This window comes from Heptranchias perlo, chromosome 2 (assembly GCF_035084215.1).
Source record: "Heptranchias perlo isolate sHepPer1 chromosome 2, sHepPer1.hap1, whole genome shotgun sequence".
Lineage (NCBI taxonomy): Eukaryota > Metazoa > Chordata > Chondrichthyes > Hexanchiformes > Hexanchidae > Heptranchias > Heptranchias perlo.
The window spans coordinates 110939809-110963112 of NC_090326.1; the positions used below are offsets into that span (position 1 = coordinate 110939809).

The window sequence follows — 23304 nt, forward strand, 5'->3', positions numbered from 1 at the left end:
CAATGCCACAGGAGCTTCACTAGTGCAAAAGTACTGACAAATAAATCATGTGAAATATACTCCACAAATATAAAGAAAATGTGAATCAAATACAGCATATCAACCACTGATGTATTTCTAAATGTAGAATATTTATTGGATTGGATTATTCATTGAGTAAATTAGGCAACAATGGTTTAGTTGCTAAACTCGATGAAGTACAATGGTTTAGTTGCTAAACTCGATAAAGTATAATGAAACATTCAAAAATTGTCTTTCTTTGCACGTGTAATAGTTTTGAAGGAAAAACAAAATGCTGCATCAAGTAAAGAGCAGCTAGCAAACAGCACCATTCTGATGAACGGTCATTGACCTGAAACGTTAACTTGGTTTCTCACTTCACAGATGCTGCCTGACCTGCTGAATGTTTCCAACATTTTCTGTTCTTATTAAAGAGCAATTGGATACTGCTGAGGTGAGTTAATGCTTGATCTCTTAACTATTGGCTGGTTAGAAATTATTCAAAATACTTTGCTCAATAGAACAGGGTAGCCCAAATATTTAAAAGATTGAATATTTTCAAGCCAATAAACTCTCAGAAACCTTGGAAAACAGATTAGAAACAAAAACACTAATTTTGAATGATTAATTCAAAAGACAGAACATTTTAAATCCGAGCAAAGATTTGTTTCCCAACAGAATTGGATCCAACTGCAATCCACTATTTGCAAAACAGTTTAATACCCAATTTTGCAAAATCAATATGGACAACTGGTCTGACTGTTACCATGGCATCCAATTACTTCATCAGACAGTGAAATTCAAGCAACACATTACCAGTCTAGTTAATAAAATGTAGAGTCTGTTCCTGTTATCATGGAATTTGAAGGTTAGGATGACATAAAAGAATATTATTTACAAGCACTGTTTTTCCTTCTGTAACCCCTTAGTTACCAGTTAAGTGCAGTAGACAGTATGTTGTGGCATAGTCACTGGAAGTTAAAAATAAATAAATCTAAGAGCTCAAAGGCTTGAGAGGGGGACAATCCTTATGAAATGTTTGACTAGCCTTTTCTTATTTGGGGATTGAAGAGGTACCAGAGCTGGGTATCAATTTGGTTTTTTTATTTTTAGATTATTTATATATACATAAATCACATACAGGCACTATTTTCTTAAAAAGGAATTCATCTATTAGGCAGAATTGTTTCATAGGCTTTCAAAGATGCATGCTTCAGGTCAGATATTTATAAGAGAGAACTTGCATTTATATAGCACCTTTCATGACCTCAGGACATCCTAAAATGGTAAAGGTTTGGAACTCTTGAGCAAACAGCAGTTGATGCCAACTCAATTGTTAGATTTAAAATCTGAGATAATACATTTTGGTTAACAAAAATCTAAGAGATTATGGGGCTAAGGCAGGTATATGAGTTAGGTCACAGATCAGCCATGATCCCACCGAATGACAGAACAGGTTTGAGGGGCTAAATGGCCTATTCCTGTTCCTATATGTTTCAAAAGTGCTTTATAGCCAATGAAGTATAAATGTAGTCACTTATGTTGTAGGGAAATAGGGCAGCCAATTCCCATAAACAGCAATCAGATAATAACCTGGTAATCTGTTTTTAAGTGATGTTTGAGATATAAATATTGGCCAGGACACCAGGAGAACTCCCTTGCTCCTCTTCAATTTATGCCATGAGATCTTTTACAGCCATCGAAGGAGGCAGGTGGGACTTCAGTTTGACATCTCATGCAAAGGATGGCACCTCAGATAGTGTAGCACTCCTTCCATACTGCACCGGAGTGTCAACCTGGATGATGGTTTCAAGTCCCACTCGTGAGACTTGAGCACATAGGAACAGGAATAGACCATTCAGCTCCTCGAGCCCGCTTTGCCATTTGATAAGATCATGGCTGATCTGTGATCTAACTCCATATACCTGCCTTTGGCCCATATCCCTTAATACCTTTGGTTGCCAAAAAGCTATCTCAGATTTAAAATTAGCAATTGAGCTAGCATTAATTGCAGTTTACAGAAGAGAGTTCCAAACTTCCACCACTCTGTGTAGAAGGGTTTTCTAATCTCACTCCGGAAAGGTCTGGCTCTAATTTTTAGACTGTGCCCCCTACTCCTAAAATCCCCAACCAGCAGAAATAGTTTCTCTCTATCCACCCTATCTGTTCCCCTTAATATCTTATAAACTTCGATCAGATCACCCCTTAACCTTTTAAACTCCAGAGAATACAACCCCAATTTGTGTAATCTCTCCTCGTAACTTAACCCTTGAAGTCTGGGTATCATTCTAGTAAACCTACACTGCACTGCCTCCATTGCCAATATGTCCTTCCGAAGGTGCGGTGCCCAGAAGTGCTCACAGTACTCCAGGTATAGTCTAACCAGGGTTTTGTATAGCTGCAGCATAACTTCTGCCCCCTTGTACTCTAGTCCTCCAGATACAAAGGCCAGCATTCCATTAGCCTTATTGATTATTTTCTGCACCTGTTCATGACACTTCAATGATCGATGTACCTGAACCCCGAAGTCCCTTTGGACATCCACTGTTTTTAACTTTTTACCATTTAGAAAGTACCCTGTTCTATCCTTTTTTGATCCAAAGTGGATGACCTCACATTTGTCTACATTGAATTCCACTTGCCTAAGTTTTGCCCATTCACCTAATCTATCAATATCGCTTTGTAATTTTATGTTTTCATCTACACTGCTTACAATGCCACCAATCTTTGTGTCATCGGCAAACTTAGATATGAGACTTTCTATGCCTTCATCTAAGTAGTTAATAAATATTGTGAATAATTGAGGTCCCAAGACAGATCCCTGCGGGACTCCACTAGTCACATCCTGCCAATGTGAGTACCTACCCATTATCCATACTCTCTGTCGCCTTTCGCTCAGCCAACTTCCTAACCAAGTCTGTACTTTTCCCTCGATTCCATGGGCTTCTAACTTAGCTAACAGTCTCTTATGTGGGACTTTATCAAATGCCTTCTGGAAGTCCATATAAATAACATCCATTGGCATTCACCTGACCACTACTTTAGTCACCTCTTCAACAAATTCAATCAGGTTTGCCAGGCACGACCTACTTTTCACAAATCCATGCTGGCTCTCTGATTAACTGAAAATTTTTAAGGTGTTCAGTCACCCTATCCTTAATTATAGACTCCAGCATTTTCCCCACAAAAGAGGTTAGGCTAACTGGTCTAAAATTCTCTGGTTTCCCTCTCTCTCTCCTTTCTTAAAAAGCAGAGTGACATGTGCAATTTTCCAATCTAGAGGGACAGTTCCTGAATCTAGAGAACTTTGAAAGATTATAGTTAGGGCATCTGCAATGTGCTCACCTACATCCTTTAAAACCCTGGGACGGAAACCATCTGGTCCTGAGGATTTGTCACTCTTTAGTGCTATTATTTTCTTCATTACTGTTGTTTTGCTTATGTTAATTTTATTGAGTCCCTGTCCCCAATTCAATATTAGTTTTCTTGGGATTTCCGGCATGCTATCCTCGTGACCTAACTCAAGGTGACAATGCTATCACTGAGCCAAGGCTGGCACTTAAGTTTGCCCTAATACTTCTAGGACAAGTGCTTAGTGTTTGAACTACTCTCCTGAGGATGACTGATAATGCGTTATAGCACTATAACAAACAGTGGTTCTCAACAAGTAGATAAAGCAAGCATGGAAGTTAATACTGCGACCTGCAATGGCTTAACTTGTACAACATAATCCTAACCCATACATCCTAATTATAACCTGGTATTTACAAGCTACAAATAACTAATTTTATATTTAAAAAATGTAGGAAGATCAAGTCAGGCAAGCTGGGGTTAAACTACAAGTTGGAACAGTAAGGAAAGATTAAATCTGCTGACAAGCCAGCAAAGATCATGAATTGCTAAGCATGTAGACAGGGTGGAACCAATACCAAGCTGCCACTGGATTGTGACTCATTCATGCATATGTCAATTACTCTCATCATTTAAAAAGCAGCTTCCTTAACTATGAATCCAATATTATGTTGAACTGGACCCTTGTTCTCTAATCCCATTTTATCCCTGACAGTCTTGTCCTTTTCCCCTGGTTAGAATGTTTTTAAGCCATACTCTACTTATTGCTTAAACATTTCCCCATTGTTCATCTGCTGTTTCATCTGCCAATTTTTCCCATTTACTTAAAATGGGCTAAGGCCCCTTTCAGCCCTATAAAATTTGCTCTTTTCCAGGTCAAACACCTTTGTTTTTGACTTAATTTTTAAAATTTAGTCTGACTAAACCTAATTTGGGGTCTGAACAGTAGATGGAGAGAAACTGCTCCCATTGGCAGAAGGATCAAGAACCAGAGGACATAGATTTAAGGTGATTGGCAAAAGAACCAAAGGTGATGAGAAAAAACGTTTTCTTTTTAAACACAGCGAGTGGTTAGGATCTGGAATGCACTGCCCGAGCAAGTGGTGAGGCAGATTCAATCATGACCTTCAAAAGGGAACTGGATAAGTACTTGAAAGGAAAACATTTGCAGGGGATAGGGCGGGGGAGTGGGACTAGCTGGATTGCTCTTGCACTGAGCCGGCGCGGACTCGATGGGCCGAATGGACGCCTTCTGTGCTGTAACCTTTCCATGATTCTACGAATTGAGAACATTTGTTCTTGAAATGTGGGCGACAGTGACAAGGCAACGTTTGTTGCTCATCCCTAGTTGCCTGGGGACATTAAGAGTCAATCATGTAGTATGGGAGTGGAGTCACATGTAGGCCAGAGCAAGTAGGGGTGGTAGGTTCCCTTCCCTGAAGGACATAAGTGAACCAGTCGGGTTTCACAACAATCTAACAGCTTTTATGGTCACTGGCCCTTAAGGCATAGCAAGTACTATGCTCACAAATGTTTACAGAAGATCATCCAAGATCTAAAATAAAGTTGCATGATGAAAATGAAGCCATCTATAATAAGCTTCCCAATAGTAAAGGAAGGAACCTGGAAATAGTACCTGAAGTCTTGTTTCTTTTCCAGCAAAATCACATAAGGATAATTAGATATTTGTATTTACATTCTTCTGGTACCTTTGATTGCCAGGTACGAGCCTCAGTGTACCCTTATTTGAATTTCTGGCCCATGGTCTCTAAAGATGCAAATATACTGTCACTTTTGCATCATTACACAGTAAGGCTGACATTATGGAGGGATGGGACAGGACAAGAAGACTTCACCTCAACCTGTCTTGTGGTCCAGTTAGAAACTCAAATGAATGTGAGCAACCTTCATGTAATTACCAAGGCAGTTAATAATTTAAAGATAAGATTTCCTACTGAATTAATTTAACCTCAAAAATAAAAACTTTAATAACCATGTCTTATCAATTCCAAGAGATTAGTTAAACCTCTTGGTGAACATTTTATAGCATAGTGTATTGGGCATGTAATTGGCAGAGGAGTTTCAATATAGATAAGTGTGAGGTGGTACATTTCAGAAGGAAGAACATATTCCTTGGAAAATCAGTCTAAATGGGGTAGAGAAACAGAGGGATCAGGGGGTACAGATACACAAATCACAAAATGGCAATGCAGGTTAATAAGGCCATAAAAAAGGCAAATCAAACACTGGGGTTCATTCCTAGAGGGATAGAATTGAAAAGCAGAGAAGTTATGTTAAACTTGTATAGAACCTAGGTTAGACCATACTTGGGAGTACTGTGAACAGTTCTAGTCACCATATTATATAAAAAAGGCACTAAAGAAGGTGCAAAAAAGATTTACTAGGATGATACTAGAACTGAGGGGTTATACCCATCAGGAAAATTTGAACACGCTGGGGCTCTTTTCTCTAGAAGATTGAGGGGTGGTCTTTAAGATTATGAAAAGGGTTTGATAGAGTAGACGTGGAGAAAATGTTTCCACTTGCAGGGGAGACCAGAACTAGGGACCATAAAGATAAGATAATCACTAATAAATCCAAGAGGGGATTCAGGAGAAACTTCTTTACCTAGTGAGTGGTTAGAATGTGGAACTCACTATCACAAGGAATCTTTGAGGCGACTAGCATAGGTACATTTAAGAGGAAGCTGAATAAACACAAGGGAGAAAGGAATAGAAGGATATGTTGATGTAGCTAGGTTGAAGGTGGGAGGAGGCACATGTGAAGCATAAACACCGGCATGGACCTGTTGGGTCAAATGGCCTGTTTCTGTGCTGTACATTCTATGTACTATTGCCATCGTTCACCCATTTCATAAGAAAACCACACCACACAAAGTCAAACACTGCACTCTAAGCTAAAACTATATTAGTGTTCAGTGTTACTCAGAACTAACTAAGTGGATTAAAACTACAAATATGAAGCCATTGGATTTAAAAGTTAAATAACCACTCCCTGCATTAAAGTACATACTTGCATAGTAAGCTACATTAAAGTCCTCAGTTACCAGCAAACCACTAATTTAGAACAAATTCAGCAATCACGACTACCAATACTGGAAACTTCTATTATAAGAAAGACACTCAAATATATTGGTTGCATAAAATTAAACCAACTGCATTTAAAAGTAAAATACACAGTCTAAATCAACACTAAATTTCATAACAGCACACCAAATTCATAAGGTGTCAGCCCTGGCTCAGTGGTAGCACTCACCTCCAAGTCAAAAGGTCATGTGCTCAAGTCTCTCAAATGGGACTTGAACTCATCATTCAGACTGACACTTCAGTGCAGTACTGAGGAAGTGCTGCACTACTGGAAGTGCCATCTTTTGGATGGAAAGTTAAAAATCGAGACCCCCATCTGCACTGTCAAGTGGAGATAAAAGATCCCATGGCACTATTCAAAGAGCAGGAGTTCTCCCGGTGTTCTGACCAATATTTATCCCTCAACTAACATCACTAAAACAGGTTATCTAATCATTATCAGATTGCTGTTTGTGGCACCTTGCTGTGCACAAATTGGCTGCTGCGTTTACCTACATTACAACAGTAACTATACTTCAAAAGTACATAATTGGCTGTAAAGCACGTTGAGACATCGAAGTTGTGAAAGAAGCGACATAAAATGCATGTTAGTTCTTTCTTTAGGCTCTGTAAAGCAAATCTTAAGGATCTGAGCCACAGAAGCCCTACTCTTCTTTTAAAAATCTGACTGGTCATTGCCAAGATTGAATGCTATCACTATACACAGCACAACAGCAAAAATGTGGGAGGTAGTAGTTCAGTATATTATCCAGCAGCAGTATTAGAGTGTAGTTTCAGAAATGCAGTCATCACTTGTTTATCTAGCATCTTCAATTGTTATGGTGGCTGTTAAATGGTGTACATTCCCAGCACATGAATTATAGATAGATTGGCACCTTTCACTTGTATAGTGGGCTGACAGTAGCTAAATTTTGCATTAAAATATTCATCCATTCTGCACATGCATGCAAAACTGCATATTAATGCACAAATGACAGCTGTATGGTTGAGTTATTAATATCCAAGTGCCTTTTTGTCAGAACACCTCTCCAACACTATTCAGCTGAAGCAATCTACATCAACCAACTGTCTTATTTACCTCATTTTATGTTTAAAGCACATGTATCCTTGGCCCCTTCCTCATCTACATGTTGCCCTATGGTGACATAGTCCAAAAACATGGCACCAGGCTCCACACCAAGGACACCCAGCTCTACCTCTCCACCAGCCTGTCTTGACTCCTCCACTGCTTCTGCTCTCTGGTTGCTTGTCAGACATCCAGTCCTGAATGGAGGAAATTTCCTCCAGTTAGTTAAACATGGGAAAACTGAAGCCATTCTTTGCGGGCCCCGCCATATACTCCGTACCCTAGCCATAGATTCCATCCCTCTCCCTGGCCCCTGTCTCAGGTTGAGCCAGACTGTTCGCAACCTCTGCATCCTATTTGACCCAGAGCTGAAATTCCAACCCCATATTCGCTCCATTACAAAGACCACCTACTTCCACCTCTGAAATCACTAGTCTCCACCACAGATTAAGCCAATCTGCTGCTGAAACCATCAACCATGTCTTCACCTCCAGACTCAGCTATTCCAATGCTCTTGATTGACCTTGCATCATCCACCCTCCACAAACTTCAGCTTATCCAAAACTCTGCTGCCTACATCCTATCCCACATTAAGACCTGCCCACCCATCACCAACGTGTTCGCTAACCAACATGGCATCCGGTCCCCCAATACCTCAGGTTTAAAATTCTATTCCTCGTGTTCCTAGCCCATTATGGCCTCACCCCTCCCCATCGCTAACCTTTTGCAGTCTTACAAGTACTCTGCATTCCTCCAACTCTGGGCTCATGCATCCAAAAATCCCTTTGCCCCACCATTGGTGGCCTTGCCTTCAGCCATCTGGGCTCCAAGCTCTGGATTCCCTCCGTAGATTGCTCTGCCTCGCCAAATCCCTCTCCACCTTTAAGAGACCCTCCTTAAAACATACTTCCTTTACCAATCTTTTTTAGTGATCCCTCCTAATACCTCCTTCAGCTTATGATTTTTTTTAAAAAAGTGTAATCGGATAAAAATCAGTGTTAAAAGGTGCTATATAAATGCATGTTGTTGCATTGTGGGTCTGATAACCCAACATAAAAATTATACTACTTTATCCTTAGGTGAGCTTTACAAATTAATTACATTCAATGAATGCAATTAGCACAATATGAACTTGTGTGTTTGTGGTTATGGATAAGTATTGCAATTTAAGATCCAAGAAATACATATTACATAGGATACTGTATGAAGCTATTCATTTTAATAGCTACTATTTAATCAAACTATGCTCAGTGTAGGAGAAGGAATACTTTGTAACCTTCTACACATTAGTATTAAGCACCCCTAGGTCAGAAGGCAGGTTAGAAACATGGTGAAACTCTATTCCACCCAATTGTATCTTCAAAAAGCAGATTATTACTGGTTTGCATGGAAAATTCTTAAGTTTTCAGTGTGTTTTGCTGTTTACATACTTGAGCCCAAAATTTGTGCCTGTAGAGATGCCACTATATGTGGGCTGCCACTGTGGCCTAGAAGCAGAAGCTTCTCCATTCCCATTTTGATGTGCAGGTGTGATGCAGTGAATTTTATTTTGATCTTTACCTTTTCCAGGTCTTGATATATTAATTGAGACTTCTAATGTAGTGGTAATTTGTCATTTTTTCTCACCAATCTCCCACCCTCCCCAAGAGCATTTATTGCTTGCTCAAGCCCAATTCCACAAGTACAATCCAATATCTCCACACCCAAATGACCATCCTTTATGGGTAAGCTTCAACCACAGGGGTGGGGGGGGGGGGAACACAGCTGAGCCCGATCCGGTCTTGACCTGATTATCATATACGCATACTTCCAGCAGGAGTCACTAGTGATTAGGAGCAGGAAGCTTGGATGATTTCCCCCCTCTCCAGGGATGCTGAGGACAACACTAGCATCCCTAGCACCATCCTTGCTGAGATCTGCTAACTTACCATAAGCAAGGTATCAAACCTGGAAACCTCATGGTGTGTATGATTCAATTATCTAGGAGGCAGACAGCGAGGGAACGGTGCATGTAGTTTTGTGCTACTGACTCACAGTCATGAATGATTGAGTTGAGACTACTCAACCACTTTTAAGTCCTTCACAGCTGTCTGAAAGAGGAGATTCATTCTATTAGTCTGGGTTGAATTCAATTCTAGAGGTGAAAGGACAATGTGTGAACCAACTGTAGCAGTCAATCACCCCATCAACTCACTACTATTGTATATACATGTCAGCCAGATCAATGCAATATAGGCAGATCTTTTGTAGAAACCAGTGCAGCTTAAGAACATAGATCCAGTAGATTTTATTGGCCTAACGAAACTGAGTGTTTAACAAAAAGCAAATTTACATTAATCTCAATTATTTCAATTGATTTTTATTGATGTGGACTTCATGGGGGGGTGGGTGTGAAGGGTTTATGCAGTTTAGCGTAGGTCAGTGGGTGAGGAAAAAGTCCAAATAGAATAAGTTACAGAGAATGAACGTAATAAGTGAAAATAATTCAACTGGTGTAATCCATAGGTCTGGCATGCTTCCCAACGTGACTAAATTTAATATTTGTCTCAAGGTCATTTTATGTATTACATTTAAACTTAGTTTTATCATTGACAAGAAATTTATTATTGATAGTAAAGAAACAGCTTGAAAATGCTATGTTTAATCCCAGAAAATTCAAATCATATATCCACTACCACCAGAGAATTTCAAGGCACTTAAACCATAAGTTGTTAAGCTACTTGTACCTCTCTTTCCCAGGTCTTTCGCAGTCTCTTTGCCAATTCCAGTGTTAGCGCCAGTTATTAATACGGTCTTTCCATCCAGTCTGGCTTCTGACCACTTCTTACAATCTGATGCTTTGCTGATGAGAAGCAAAAGTTCATAGCAATATGTTAATTATAAATCTTATTTTTGCTAAAAACAAACAATACCGACCTGAGATTTCACTATGCTTTACTATACCTCCATACCTCTAACCTCCTCCAGCCCTACAACCCTTTAAGCACTCCGCATTCCTCCAACTCTGGATTCTCGTGAACCCCCACTCCCTTCGCCCCACCATTGGCAGCCATGCCTTCAGCCGTCTAGGCCCTCGGCTCCGGAATTCTCTCCCTAAACCAATCGTTCCACCTCACTCTCCTCCTTCAAGACCCTCATTAAAACTTACCTTTGACCAAGGTTTTAGTCACCTATTCTAATATCTCCTCCTTTGGCTCAGTGTCAAATTTTGTCTTACAGTCCTGCTAAACACCTTGGGATGTTGTTTTTTTTTCATTCGTTCACGGGATGTGGGCGTCGCTGGCAAGGCCGGCATTTATTGCCCATCCCTAATTGCCCTTGAGAAGGTGGTGGTGAGCCGCCTTCTTGAACCGCTACATTAAAAGGCGCTATATAAATGCAAGTTGTTGTTATTTACTGAAATCCTCATGATGACAATAATGAGAATTTCATAAACCAAGTGATCTCAAACTGGCTTAAAACTTTTGGCCTGAAGAACAGAACTAATCCAATTCCATTCACTTCAGAGATAAAAAGACAAACTTGAAAATGTTGGAAAACTAAAACAACAGATCTGATGAAGGGTCTCCACCAGAAATGTTAACCTATCTTTCCTCTTTCCAGATGCTTACAGACCAGCTGTGATTTCTAGTATTTTCTGTTTTTTTAGAACTTTTCAGATTCAGAATTAAGTTTTTCCACTCAAGCCTACCTTATCCCATTCAACATTGGGGGAGGGGGGAATTTTAAGAGTTAGTGAATTTTTGCAGAAGACAAGGGATTTCAGCATTGGAGCACTTTCCTAAAATCAGGCACAGCACAGTAAAGTGAAAGCCTCCTTAGTATGTCTTGACAATGTACTTTCACCTCAAGAATCCTTAGAAATTATCTGAATCTGTGGTGTGTCGTAACTGCAGCACATGGGAGTTTGTGGAGACCAGCAAAATCACGAGCAACCACATCTGCAGTAAGCGCCTGCAGCTCAGAGTTGTTGGCCTGCAGTCTGAGCTTCAGACATTGCAATGCATCCAAGAGGAAGAGTTATCTGGACACTGATCCAGGAGGCAGTCACACCCCTTAGATGATTAGGCAGTCCTCTGGATTCATTTGGTGGTCAAGGACAGAGGATGTGGCTGCAAGACAGGCAGGTATCAGGACCCAGGATGTAGTAATGGAGGAACCTCAGACCTTGTCCAACAGGTACTTGCTACCTGTTGGGATAAGAACAATGGCTGCAGGGAGGATGGGCAAACTGATTATGACACCATGGTACAGGTGGCCATTCAAGTGGGTTGGGGGGGGGGGGGGGGGGTGGGGGGGGAAGTTAAAAGGAATGTGGAAGTGGATAGATACTGTTCTCTGCAGCCATGACAGAGTCCTGATAGGTGTGTTGCTGGGCTGGTGCCAGAGTTAAGGATATCTTCTCGTGGCTGGCAAAGAACTTGGAGCATGAGGGGGGAGGATCCAGTTGTCGTGGTCCATGTAGAACCAATGACATAGATAGAACTAAAGAATGAGGTTCTGCTGAGACAGTTTGAGGAGTTAGGGTCCAAATAAGCAGAACCTCCAAGGTAATATCTGGATTACTACCTAAGTCACACACAAATTGGCATAGGGTCAAACAGATCAGAGTTAAATGCGTGGCTCAGAGTGGCGTGGGAGCCAGGGGGTTCCAGTCATAGGGCACTGGCACCAGTGCTGGGGAAAGAGGGAGCTGTTCTGTTGGGACAGGCTCCACTTAAACCGGGCTAGGACCAGTGGCCTGATGAACCAAATAACCAGGGCTAGAGATAGGGCTTTAAACTAAAAAGAAGTTTGGTTTGGGGGGGGTGGGGGGGGGGGTGGGGGTGCAGGGCAGGTGAGGGGAAATTTTGAAATCAGAGCGATATAAGTCAAGGCAACAAAGCAGTGTAGCACTTTGGATAAAGATAGGCAGGGCGTGGGTAGGAAGGGACAGAGTACAACAGTAATAGTGCATTAGCAAATAAGGTAAAGAGTGGTAAAAAGTTAAAACTAAAAAGGCTGTATCTGAATGCATAACAGGATAGACAAATTAGTGGCACAAAGAGATAAATGGGTTTGATCTATTGGCCATTACAGAGACATGGTTGCAAGGTGACCAAAGTTGGAAACTAAATATTCCAGGGTACTTGACACTTCAAAAAGACAGGCAGAATGGAAAAGGAGGGGGGGGGGTGGGTAGCGGGTAGCCCTGATAATAACAGATGACATAAGGACAGTAGTGAGAAAGGATCTTGGCTCAGAGGATAAGGAATAGAATCAGTATGGATGGAAATAACATAACAAGGGGCAGAAAACAGTGGTGGGAGTAGTTTATTGGCCCCCTAACAGTAGCTATACCGTTAGACATAGTATTAATAGGAGCTTGTAACAAAGGTAATGCATTAATCGCAGGGGACTTTAATCTTCCTATAGACAGGACAAATCAAAGTGGCAAAACTAGTCTGGAGGATGAGCTCATGGAATGTATTCGAGGCAGTTTCCTAAAACAATACATCATGGAACCAGAGAACAGGCTATTTTAGTTTTTTTTATTATTAGTTCATGGGATGTGGGCATCACTGGCAACGTCAGCATTTATTGCCCATCCCTAATTGCCCTTGAGAATTGTAAGCAATTTTACAACACCAAGTTACAGTCCAACAATTTTATTTTAAAATCCACAAGCTTTCGGAGGCTTCCTCCTTCCTCAGGTGAATGTGGAATTGAAATCCTCGAACCTATCGCATTTATAAATCACAGAACAATGCCTGATGATTACAGAAGTCTTTTCAAACTGCCCGTTGCCAAGGCAACCAAAGTGTTCAGACAGATAGGTGTTACCTACAAGGCCACCGAATATACAAATGGCCAGAACTCAAAAAACAGATGATGTGGAGATGCCAATTAAAAAAAAGAGCGAGAGAGGCAGAAACATAGACAGCAATTGACCCGTTATATTAAAAACAGATAACATTTGTTCGCTGGTGGGGTAACATGTAGCGTGACATGAACCCAAGATCCCGGTTGAGGCCGTCTTCATGGGTGAGGAACTTGGCTATCAATTTCTGCTCGGCGATTTTGCGTTGTCGAGTGTCTCGAAGGCCGCCTTGGAGTACGCTTACCCGAAGGTCGGTGGCTGAATGTCCTTGACTGAAGTGTTCCCCGACTGGGAGGGAACCCTCCTGTCTGGCGATTGTTGCGTGGTGTCCGTTCATCCGTTGTCGCAGCGTTTGCATGGTCTCGCCAATGTATCATCCTCCGGGGCATCCTTTCCTGCAACGTATGAGGTAGACAACGTTGGCAGAGTCACAGGAGTATGAACCATGCACCTGGTGGGTGGTGTCCTCTCGTGCGATGGTGGTATCTGTGTCGATGATCTGGCATGTCTTGCAAAGGTTACCGTGGCAGGGTTGTGTGGTGTCGTGGACGCTGTTCTCCTGAAAGCTGGGTAATTTGCTGCGAACGATGGTCTGTTTGAGGTTGGGTGGCTGTTTAAAGGCGAGTAGTGGAGGTGTGAGGATGGCCATAGCGAGGTGTTCGTCGTCATTGATGACATGTTGAAGGCTGCAGAGAACATGGCGTAGTTTCTCCGCTCCGGGGAAGTACTGGACGACGAAGGGTACTCTGTTGGTTGCGTCCCGTGTTAGTCTTCTGAGGAGGTCTATGCGATTTTTCACGCTCGACTCATCGATCGACAGTTCAGACGGGCCACAGCGAAAAATCGCATAGACCTCCTCAGAAGGCTAACACGGGACACGACCAACAGAGTACCCTTCGTCGTCCAGTACTTCCCCGGAGCGGAGAAACCACGCCATGTTCTCCGCAGCCTTCAACATGTCATCAATGACGACGAGCACCTCGCTATGGCCATCCCCACACCTCCACTACTCGCCTTTAAACAGCCACCCAACCTCAAACAGACCATCGTTCGCAGCAAATTACCCAGCTTTCAGGAGAACAGCGTCCACGACACCACACAACCCTGCCACGGTAACCTCTGCAAGACATGCCAGATCATGGACACAGATACCACCATCACACGAGAGGACACCACCCACCAGGTGCATGGTTCATACTCCTGTGACTCGGCCAACGTTGTCTACCTCATACGTTAAAGGAAAGGATGCCCTGGAGCATGGTACATTGGCGAGACCATGCAAACGCTGCGACAACGGATGAATGGACACCGCGCAACAATCGCCAGACAGGAGGGTTCCCTCCCAGTCGGGGAACACTTCAGCAGTCAAGGACATTCAGCCACCGACCTTCGGGTAAGCGTACTCCAAGGCGGCCTTCGATACACTCGACAAAGCAAAATCGTCGAGCAGAAATTGATAGCCAAGTTCCGCACCCATGAGGACGGCCTCAACCGGGATCTTGGGTTCATGTCACGCTACACGTTACCCCACCAGCGAACAAATGTTATCTTTTTAATATAACGGGTCAATTGCTGGCGATATGTTTCTGCCTCTCTCGCTCTGTTTTTTTAATTGGCATCTCTACATCATCTGTTTTTTGAGTTCTGGCCATTTGTATATTCGGTGGCCTTGTAGGTAACACCTATCTGTCTGAACACTTTGGTTGCCTTGGCAACGGGCAGTTGAAAAGACTTCTGTAATCATCAGGCATTGTTCTGTGATTTTTATAAATGCGATAGGTTCGAGGATTTCAATTCCACATTCACCTGAGGAAGGAGGAAGCCTCAGAAAGCTTGTGGATTTTAAAATAAAATTGTTGGACTATAACTTGGTGTTGTAAAATTGTTTACAATTGTCAACCCCAGTCCATCACCGGCATCTCCACATCATAGCTGCCCTTGAGAAGGTGGTGGTGAGCTGCCTTCTTGAACTGCTGCAGTCCATGTGGAGAAGATTCACCCACAGTGCTGTTAGGTAGGGAGTTCCAGGATTTTGACCCAGCGATGATGAAGGAACGATGATATATTTCCAAGTCGGGATAGTGTGTGACTTGGAGGGGAACGTGCAGGTGATATTCCCATGTGCCTGCTGCTCGTCCTTCTAAGCGATAGATGTGGCAGGTTTGAGGTGCTGTCAAAATCTGTCACAATCGTGTACCGTGTAATGAGACAGGGTTAATTAGTAATCTCACAGTAAAGGATCCTCTGGGGAAAGAGTGATAATATGATGAATTTCACATTGAGTTTAAGAGTGACACACTTAAGACTGAAAATAGAGTCTTAAACTTAAAGCCAATTTAATAGGTAAGAGGGGCAAGTTGGCTAAGGTAGATCAGGAAATTAGACTAAAAAAGGTATGACAGTAGATAAGCAATGTAAATTTGTTGAGAATATTGAATTATTTCTTTTGAGAAATAAAAACTGCGGGCAAAGTGATTCATCTGTGGCTAAAGAAGTTAAGGACAGTTTTAGATTAAAAGAGGCCTATAATGTTGCCAAGAGTAGTAAGCCTGAGGATTGGGAGACTTAGAAACTAGCATAAGGATGACCAAAAAAAAAATTGATTAAAAAAGGGAGAAAATAGAGTATGAAAGTAAACTAGCAAGAAATAATTGTATAAGCTTCTACAAGTATGTAAAAAGGAAGAGAGTAACAAAAGTAATCATTGGTCCCTTAGAGGCTGAGACAGGAGACATTATAATGGGGAATAAGGAAATGGCAGAGATGTTAAACAAATATTTGGTATCTGTCTTCACAGTAGAAGGCACAAAAAGCATACTAGAAATATAGTGGGGAACCAAGGGGCTAATGAGAGTGAGGAACTTAAAGTAAAGTAACTAATATCAGCAAAGAAAAAGTACTAGAGAAACTAATGGGACTAAAAGCCGATAAATCCCCTGGACATGATGGCCTACATATTAGGGTTCTAAAAGAGATGGCTGCATTGGTTATGATCTTCCAAAATGCCCTAGATTCTAAATGGTTCCAGCGGATTGGGAGGTAGCAAATGTGACCCCACTATTCAAGAAAGGAGGGAGATAGAAACAGGGAACTATAGACCAGTTAGCCTGACATCAGTCATTGGGAAAATGCTGGAATCCATTATTAAAAGAAGTGGTAACAGGGCACTGGAGTTGAGTGGAAAGATGATCTCATTGAAATATACAAGATTTGAGGGGGCTTGACAGGTTAGATGCTGAGAGGTTGTTTCCCCTGGTTGCAGTCACAGGATAAAGGGCAGCCATTTAAAACTGAGATGAGGAGGAAATTCTTCACTGAGGGTTGTGAATCTTTGGAATGTTCTACCCCAGAGGGCAGTGGATGCTGCGTCATTGAATATGTTCAAGGCTGAGATAGATTTTGGGACTCTAGGGGAATCAAGGGAGATGGGGGAATCAGGCTAGAAAGTAGAGTTGAAGTTGTAGATCAGCCATGATCTTATTGAATGGGAGAGCAGGCTTGAGGGGCCATATGGCCTGCTCTTATGTTCTTATGAATCATGAAGGCAAACCATTTGGACATATGTCCTATATGTCACAAGATTAATCTGTATCTGGTCTTTGCTGTCATTACAAGCATGGGTCCTAAAGGCTGAAGTTGATCCAGGCTGAAGTGGGCATCTACCCAAATTGCTAACTACCAATACAAAAAAACAATTGGAAAGAATTCCCCTTTATCTTCTAGTGAATGCCTTTGAAATCATCTCTTAGGCCATAAAAAGCCAAAAATAACCCATTTGGGGAATTCACCACAATATGCTACTGATAGCACAAAAGCAAACCAGATCCCCACAAGTCTGCCAATGGCTCAGAATTTGCTGGGAAAATAGCAAGTTTAATGTGTATACTGTTATTGGTATGTAAAAAAACAGTAACCGAGAGCGTTACAAATTGCCAGACGATTTGCACAGCTCCGCCATTAGCCTCGTGAAAATGGGAGCTTGCCATCAACCTCCCTATGAGTTAAGATATTGCAGCATTTGTGCTGTTAAAACTATTAAACTTAACGTAGAATGTTAGGGTTGGTACTTAACAATGCAAAAATCCTTTTAATGACCAGATTTATGTTCCTGCAATGCCACTCAACCTCTCCAGCCCAGAAATGGAACAACTGAAACTGCAAAGTCTCATTCCTACAAGCAGTAATTGTTCAAGGTTTTTTTAAAAATTCTCTTACTTTTCCCTCTCTCAAGCCAATCTTTCTTTCCCTCGCATTCTGTATCGAATTTAAACTTTAAATCACCCTATTTCCTTTTCTGTCGTTCTTCTGTTTATTTCTCTATCCTTAAATCTGATTGGTTAAGGAGATAGATTGTATGCCCCGTTGTTCACCAAGGTCCCAGATGTCCAGTTATCAGCTTGTACTTCCAGCAATCTGGTGCGAAAAATTTTGGGGCTGAAATGTGCGGGAAAAAAACACTGGGAATACCGCAAGATGCCCCACTCCAGCAAATTCTGGGCCAATATAATTTGCAATTCTTTCAGAAATGCTTGGAACAGAGACTAACTCTAACCCATATCATGTCATTTAGCACACTGGGTGAAGACCTTGAATAAAATGGGCAGAGGATAACCTTGCATCGCTCTGCTTTTGGGAGAAATAGGTTCACCTATTGCACAGATTTGACAGTTTGAGTACACATCCTTCTTTTTTTGGCAGGAAGGGAAAGATGATTATATTTGAATGTTGGCACTAGAATATATAGCTTTGAAAGGGCGAGTCAATTATCTTCATTATGTTTAGATACAAAACACTTTCAAGAATGTCTTGTCATTGTTTCCAGAAGTAGCCAGGTCAGATCTACAATTTGTTTTTATTGTCACTGACATCACAATTTTTAAAGCAATATAACAGTTAGAAAGAATATTCTAGTTTTGCAAGGGTTTTTTTTTGGGGTGGGGGGAGGGAGGCAGAGAAAGGAAAGTACTGAGGTATCCTCAACTCAAACATTGTAAAAAAAATGTTAGTTTACAGCTTCTGCCAGAGAGGAGAAATTCAAAATATTAGTGGGGAGAGGTCATGTTCCTTTAAAATAATTTAATAAACCAAAGAATTGAGAAAACACAGTAAAAGCAATTAAGTGAAAATGCTGGGCTTCCTATGACTGTTGGTAAATAAACTACCTCGTGTGGTTCTGTGCCATACAAATCATGGTAGTCCTAGATTGAATCACAGTTTGTGGGAATCAGTTGATTTCAGGAAAGATATTTAAAGTCACTGTCCCATTAAGAGCTTTGTGCCAAACATCAGCATTTGGTCAGGTGCTATTCCCACCCCAGTTTCATAAAAACACCCATTCTGACCCATAGCTTCATTCTTTGATTTGATACAAGATAGAACTAGGAACGGAGATGGGATGCATACACAAAAAGCTACTGTATTAGAAAGTCCCAAGGTGCATTATGTCAAAAGTGAACTGAAGACTAAGAGGAACTTTGTATATGAACATTGTTACTTTAAAGAATAAGGAAGTCCACAACTTCAGTAGGTAATCCAACATCCTTCCTCATACTGTGCAAAGCTCAGAAGGGGAAGGACAAAAGAGAAACTTATGAAAATGTTAAGGCTAGCCTGATCCACAGATATACCAAAGTGACTGTCCCTTTGGACTATCACATCAGGGCAATAACACTTGAAGTAATTTTTTTTTAAATGAAGTAGTTCCTTTGTAAATAGCATTGACAAATCTTTTGTATTTTGCCCTATGAAGTGGTCACAACACAACAGAATATGCTTTAACTGTCACTAGTGATTCTTGGGCAGCAAGGAGATACATTCTGCAACCAAATTCATCGATTTCTACTTAGTTGTGGATTTAGTTTTGTTCCCAAAAGGAATCATTACTTACAGTGGATCTCTTGTTTTACCTTTGGAAGATGCCAATACTTCATAAAGAACAAATAGGAGCAGGAGTAGGCCATACAGCCCCTTGAGCCTGCTCCTCCATTCATATTATGGCTGATCTACCTCAACTCTACTTTCCTACCCTATCCTTTGTTCATTCAACAAAGTGGTACTTCATTTCAAAAGGAAGAAGCACAAGATGCAAGTAAAATTTCATCACCATTGCATCTGGAGATTAATTGTTTAGCAATTGTTCTATTTATACACTGAACAAGAGATCAGTCAGTAAGATATAACAGCTGTAGTATAGCTGCAGCCCAAGCAAAGGGATTCATCATCAATAGTCTAACAAAAAAGGGACTAATTTTCTCCATTAAGTGATTTTAGTATTCAGATTAAATGGCAGTTCACTTAAACACAAAAGCAGGTAGCATTGATTAAACAAAGGTTTCTTCATTGGGTCAAGTGGTCTCAGATAAAAACTATTAACCAGACAGTCTTCTGATTGAAGGCATAGTGCAAGACGACTTTGACTCTCATTATAGCATGCTGCCTTGCCAAGACTCCCACAGGCTAATGGTTACAACTTTTTATAGTGTTTATTGAGTGACATCATAAAAAGGAATCGATGGAATAGGAAGTCTATGTAACTAAACTGGCCTTTAACTGCTTAAAATGAGAGATTGTTACAGTAAGATACTTAAGGTTAGAATAGAATCTGTTCACCCAAGTGGGTTGCCAGAACAGCTGTCTACCTGGAAATAGAAAAAGGTGTTAATGTCACACGCTTAACCACCAAGAAAGGCACCATAAAACAATACAAGTTACAGTATATGAAAGTTTAGATAAATGAAGTCAATTGAAGAAAGGAGATGACAAATCTGATAGGCAATGACAAATGGAGAACTTAAACTCAAAGCCATTTGTAATGTTAGACACACTGAATGCACTTCTGCTATTGATGAGCAAGACACAGCCATTGCTGAGATAGTGAAGCTTACAGTTAACTTACTGTTATATTTGATCATTTAGATTCTGTCCATTGTTAAGAATTAACTTTTACTGCAATCACCAATACTTAATGGTGATATTGACCATATCCTTGCAACTGCAGCTAAATAGTGTTAGTAACTTAGCTGAGCCTGGGCTGATGACCCTGGAAAGAAAGTTAAGTTGCAATTAGTCCTGCTGGTGACTGACCTGATTTTTAAAAAAAATTCATTCATGGGATGTGGGCGTCACTGGCGAGGCCAGCATTTATTGCCCATCCCTAATTGCCTTGAGAAGGTGGTGGTGAGCCGCCTTCTTGAACCACTGCAGTCCGTGTGGTGACGGTTCTCCCACAGTGCTGTTAGGAAGGGAGTTCCAGGATTTTGACCCAGCGACAATGAAGGAACGGCGATATATTTCCAAGTCAGGATGGTGTGTGACTTGGAGGGGAACGTGCAGGTGGTGTTGTTCCCATGTGCCTGCTGCTCTTGTCCTTCTAGGTGGTAGAGGTCGCTGGTTTGGGAGGTGCTGTCGCAGAAGCCTTGGCGAGTTGCTGCAGTGCATCCTGTGGATGGTACACACTGCAGCCACAGTGCGCCGGTGGTGAAGGGAGTGAATGTTTAGGGTGGTGGATGGGGTGCCAATCAAGCGGGCTGCTTTATCTTGGATGGTGTCGAGCTTCTTGAGTGTTGTTGGAGCTGCACTCATCCAAGCAAGTGGAGAGTATTCAATCACACTCCTGACTTGTGCCTTGTAGATGGTGGAAAGGCTTTGGGGAGTCAGGAGGTGAGTCACTCGCCGCAGAATACCCAGCCTCTGACCTGCTCTCGTAGCCACAGTATTTATATGGCTGTTCCAGTTAAGTTTCTGGTCAATGGGGACCCCCCAGGATGTTGATGGTGGGGGATTCGGTGATGGTAATGCCATTGAATGTCAAGGGGAGGTGGTTAGACTCTCTCTTGTTGGAGATGGTCATTGCCTGGCACGAATGTTACTTGCCACTTATGAGCCCAAGCCTGGATGTTGTCCAGGTTTTGCTGCATGCGGGCTCGGACTGCTTCATTATTTGAGGGGTTGCGAATGGAACTGAACACTGTGCAATCATCAGCGAACATCCCCATTTCTGACCTTATGATGGAGTGAAGGTCATTGATGAAGCAGCTGAAGATGGTTGGGCCTAGGACACTGCCTTGAGGAACTCCTGCAGCAATGTCCTGGGGCTGAGATGATTGGCCTCCAACAACCACTACCATCTTCCTTTGCGCTAGGTATGACTCCAGCCACTGGAGAGTTTTCCCCGATTCCCATTGACTTCAATTTTACTGGGGCTCCTTGGTGCCACACTCGGTCAAATGCTGCCTTGATGTCAAGGGCAGTCACTCTCACCTCACCTCTCGAATTCAGCTCTTTTGTCCATATTTGGACCAAGGCTGCAATGAGGTCTGGAGCCGAGTGGTCCTGGCGGAACCCAAACTGAGCATCGGTGAGCAGGTTATTGGTGAGTAAGTGCCGCTTGATAGCACTGTCGACGACACCTTCCATCACTTTGCTGATGATTGAGAGTAGGCTGATGGGGCGGTAATTGGCCGGATTGGATTTGTCCTGCTTTTTGTGGACAGGATATACTTGGGCAATTTTCCACATTGTCAGGCAGATGCCAATGTTGTAGCTGTACTGGAACAGCTTGGCGAGAGGCGCAGCTAGTTCTGGAGCACAAGTCTTCAGCACTACAGCTGGGATGTTGTCAGGGCCCATAGCCTTTGCTGTATCCAGTGCACTCAGCCGTTTCTTGATATCATGTGGAGTGAATCGAATTGGCTGAAGACTGGCTTCTGTAATGGTGGGGATTTGTCAGTAAGATATTTTGGGACAAGGTTACAAAGCAAACCAATTTAGGTACATTATAACAAAATATGATTATTGGATCCAAGTATATTGATGGAAGCTCTTAAAAAGGATAATAACCAAGGGAAAGTGGCAAATTGGATCCAAAATTAGCTCAGTGGCAGGAAGCAAAGGGTAATGGTCGACAGATGTTTGTGACCAGAAGGCTGCTTTCAGTGGGGTTCCACAGGGCTCAGTACTAGGTCCCTTGCTTTTTGTGATATGTATTAATGATTTGGACTTCAACGTAGGGGGCAGAATTAAGAACTTTGCACATGCTACAGAAATTGGCCGTGTGGTTGATAGTGAGAAGGAAAGCTGTAGACTGCAGGAAAATATCAATGGTCAGCTGGGCAGAAAAGTGGCAAATGGAATTCAATCCAGAGAAATGTGAAGTCATGCATTTGGGGAGAGCAAACAAGGCAAGAGAATACACAATAAATGAGAGGATACGGAGGGGCATAGAGGAAGTGAGGAACCTTGGAGTGCACGTCCACAGATCCCTGAAGGTAGCAGGACAGGTAGATAAGGTGGTTAAGAAATCATATGGGATACTTTCCTTTATTAGCCAAGGCCCCGAATATAACAGCAGGAAGGTAATGCTGAAACTGTGTGAAGCACTAGTTAGGTCACAGCTTGAGTATTGCATAGTTCTGATCACCACATTACAGGAAGGATGTGATTGCACTATCGAAGGTACAGAGGAGATTTATGAGGATGTTACCAGGACTGGAGAATTTTAGCTATGAGCAAAGATTGGATAGGCTGGGGTTGTTCTCTTTGGACAGAGGAAGGTGAGGGGTGATTTAATTGAGGTGTACAAAAATTATGAGGGGCCTAGATAGAGTGGATAGGAAGGACCTATTTCCCTTAGCAGAGGGGTCAATAACAGGGGGCATAGATTTAAAGTGATTGGTAGAAGGATTAAAGTGGAGTTGAGGAGAAATTTTTTCACCCAGGGGGTGGTGGGGGTCTGGAACTCACTGCCTGAAAGGGTGGTAGAGGCAGAAACCCTCAACTCATTTAAAAAAAGTATCTGGATGGGCACTTGAAGTGCTGTAACCTACAAGGCTACGGACCAAGTGCCGGAATGTGGATTAGGCTGGGTGGTTCATTTTTGGCCAGCACTGACATGAAGGGCCGAATTTTCTATGATTCTAATC

At 42.0% G+C, this 23304-nt stretch overlaps 1 protein-coding gene across 1 annotated transcript in view; it reads right to left on the bottom strand.

Moving 5' to 3' along the window:
- The window catches only part of LOC137342086 (retinol dehydrogenase 12-like), a 47888-nt gene that overhangs the window by 18893 nt on the left and 5691 nt on the right, over positions 1-23304 (bottom strand). Inside the window, exon 2 of the mRNA XM_068005736.1 lies at positions 10251-10366. Within this exon, the coding sequence (XP_067861837.1) occupies positions 10251-10366 (116 nt within the window). The remainder of the gene's footprint in view (positions 1-10250; positions 10367-23304) is intronic.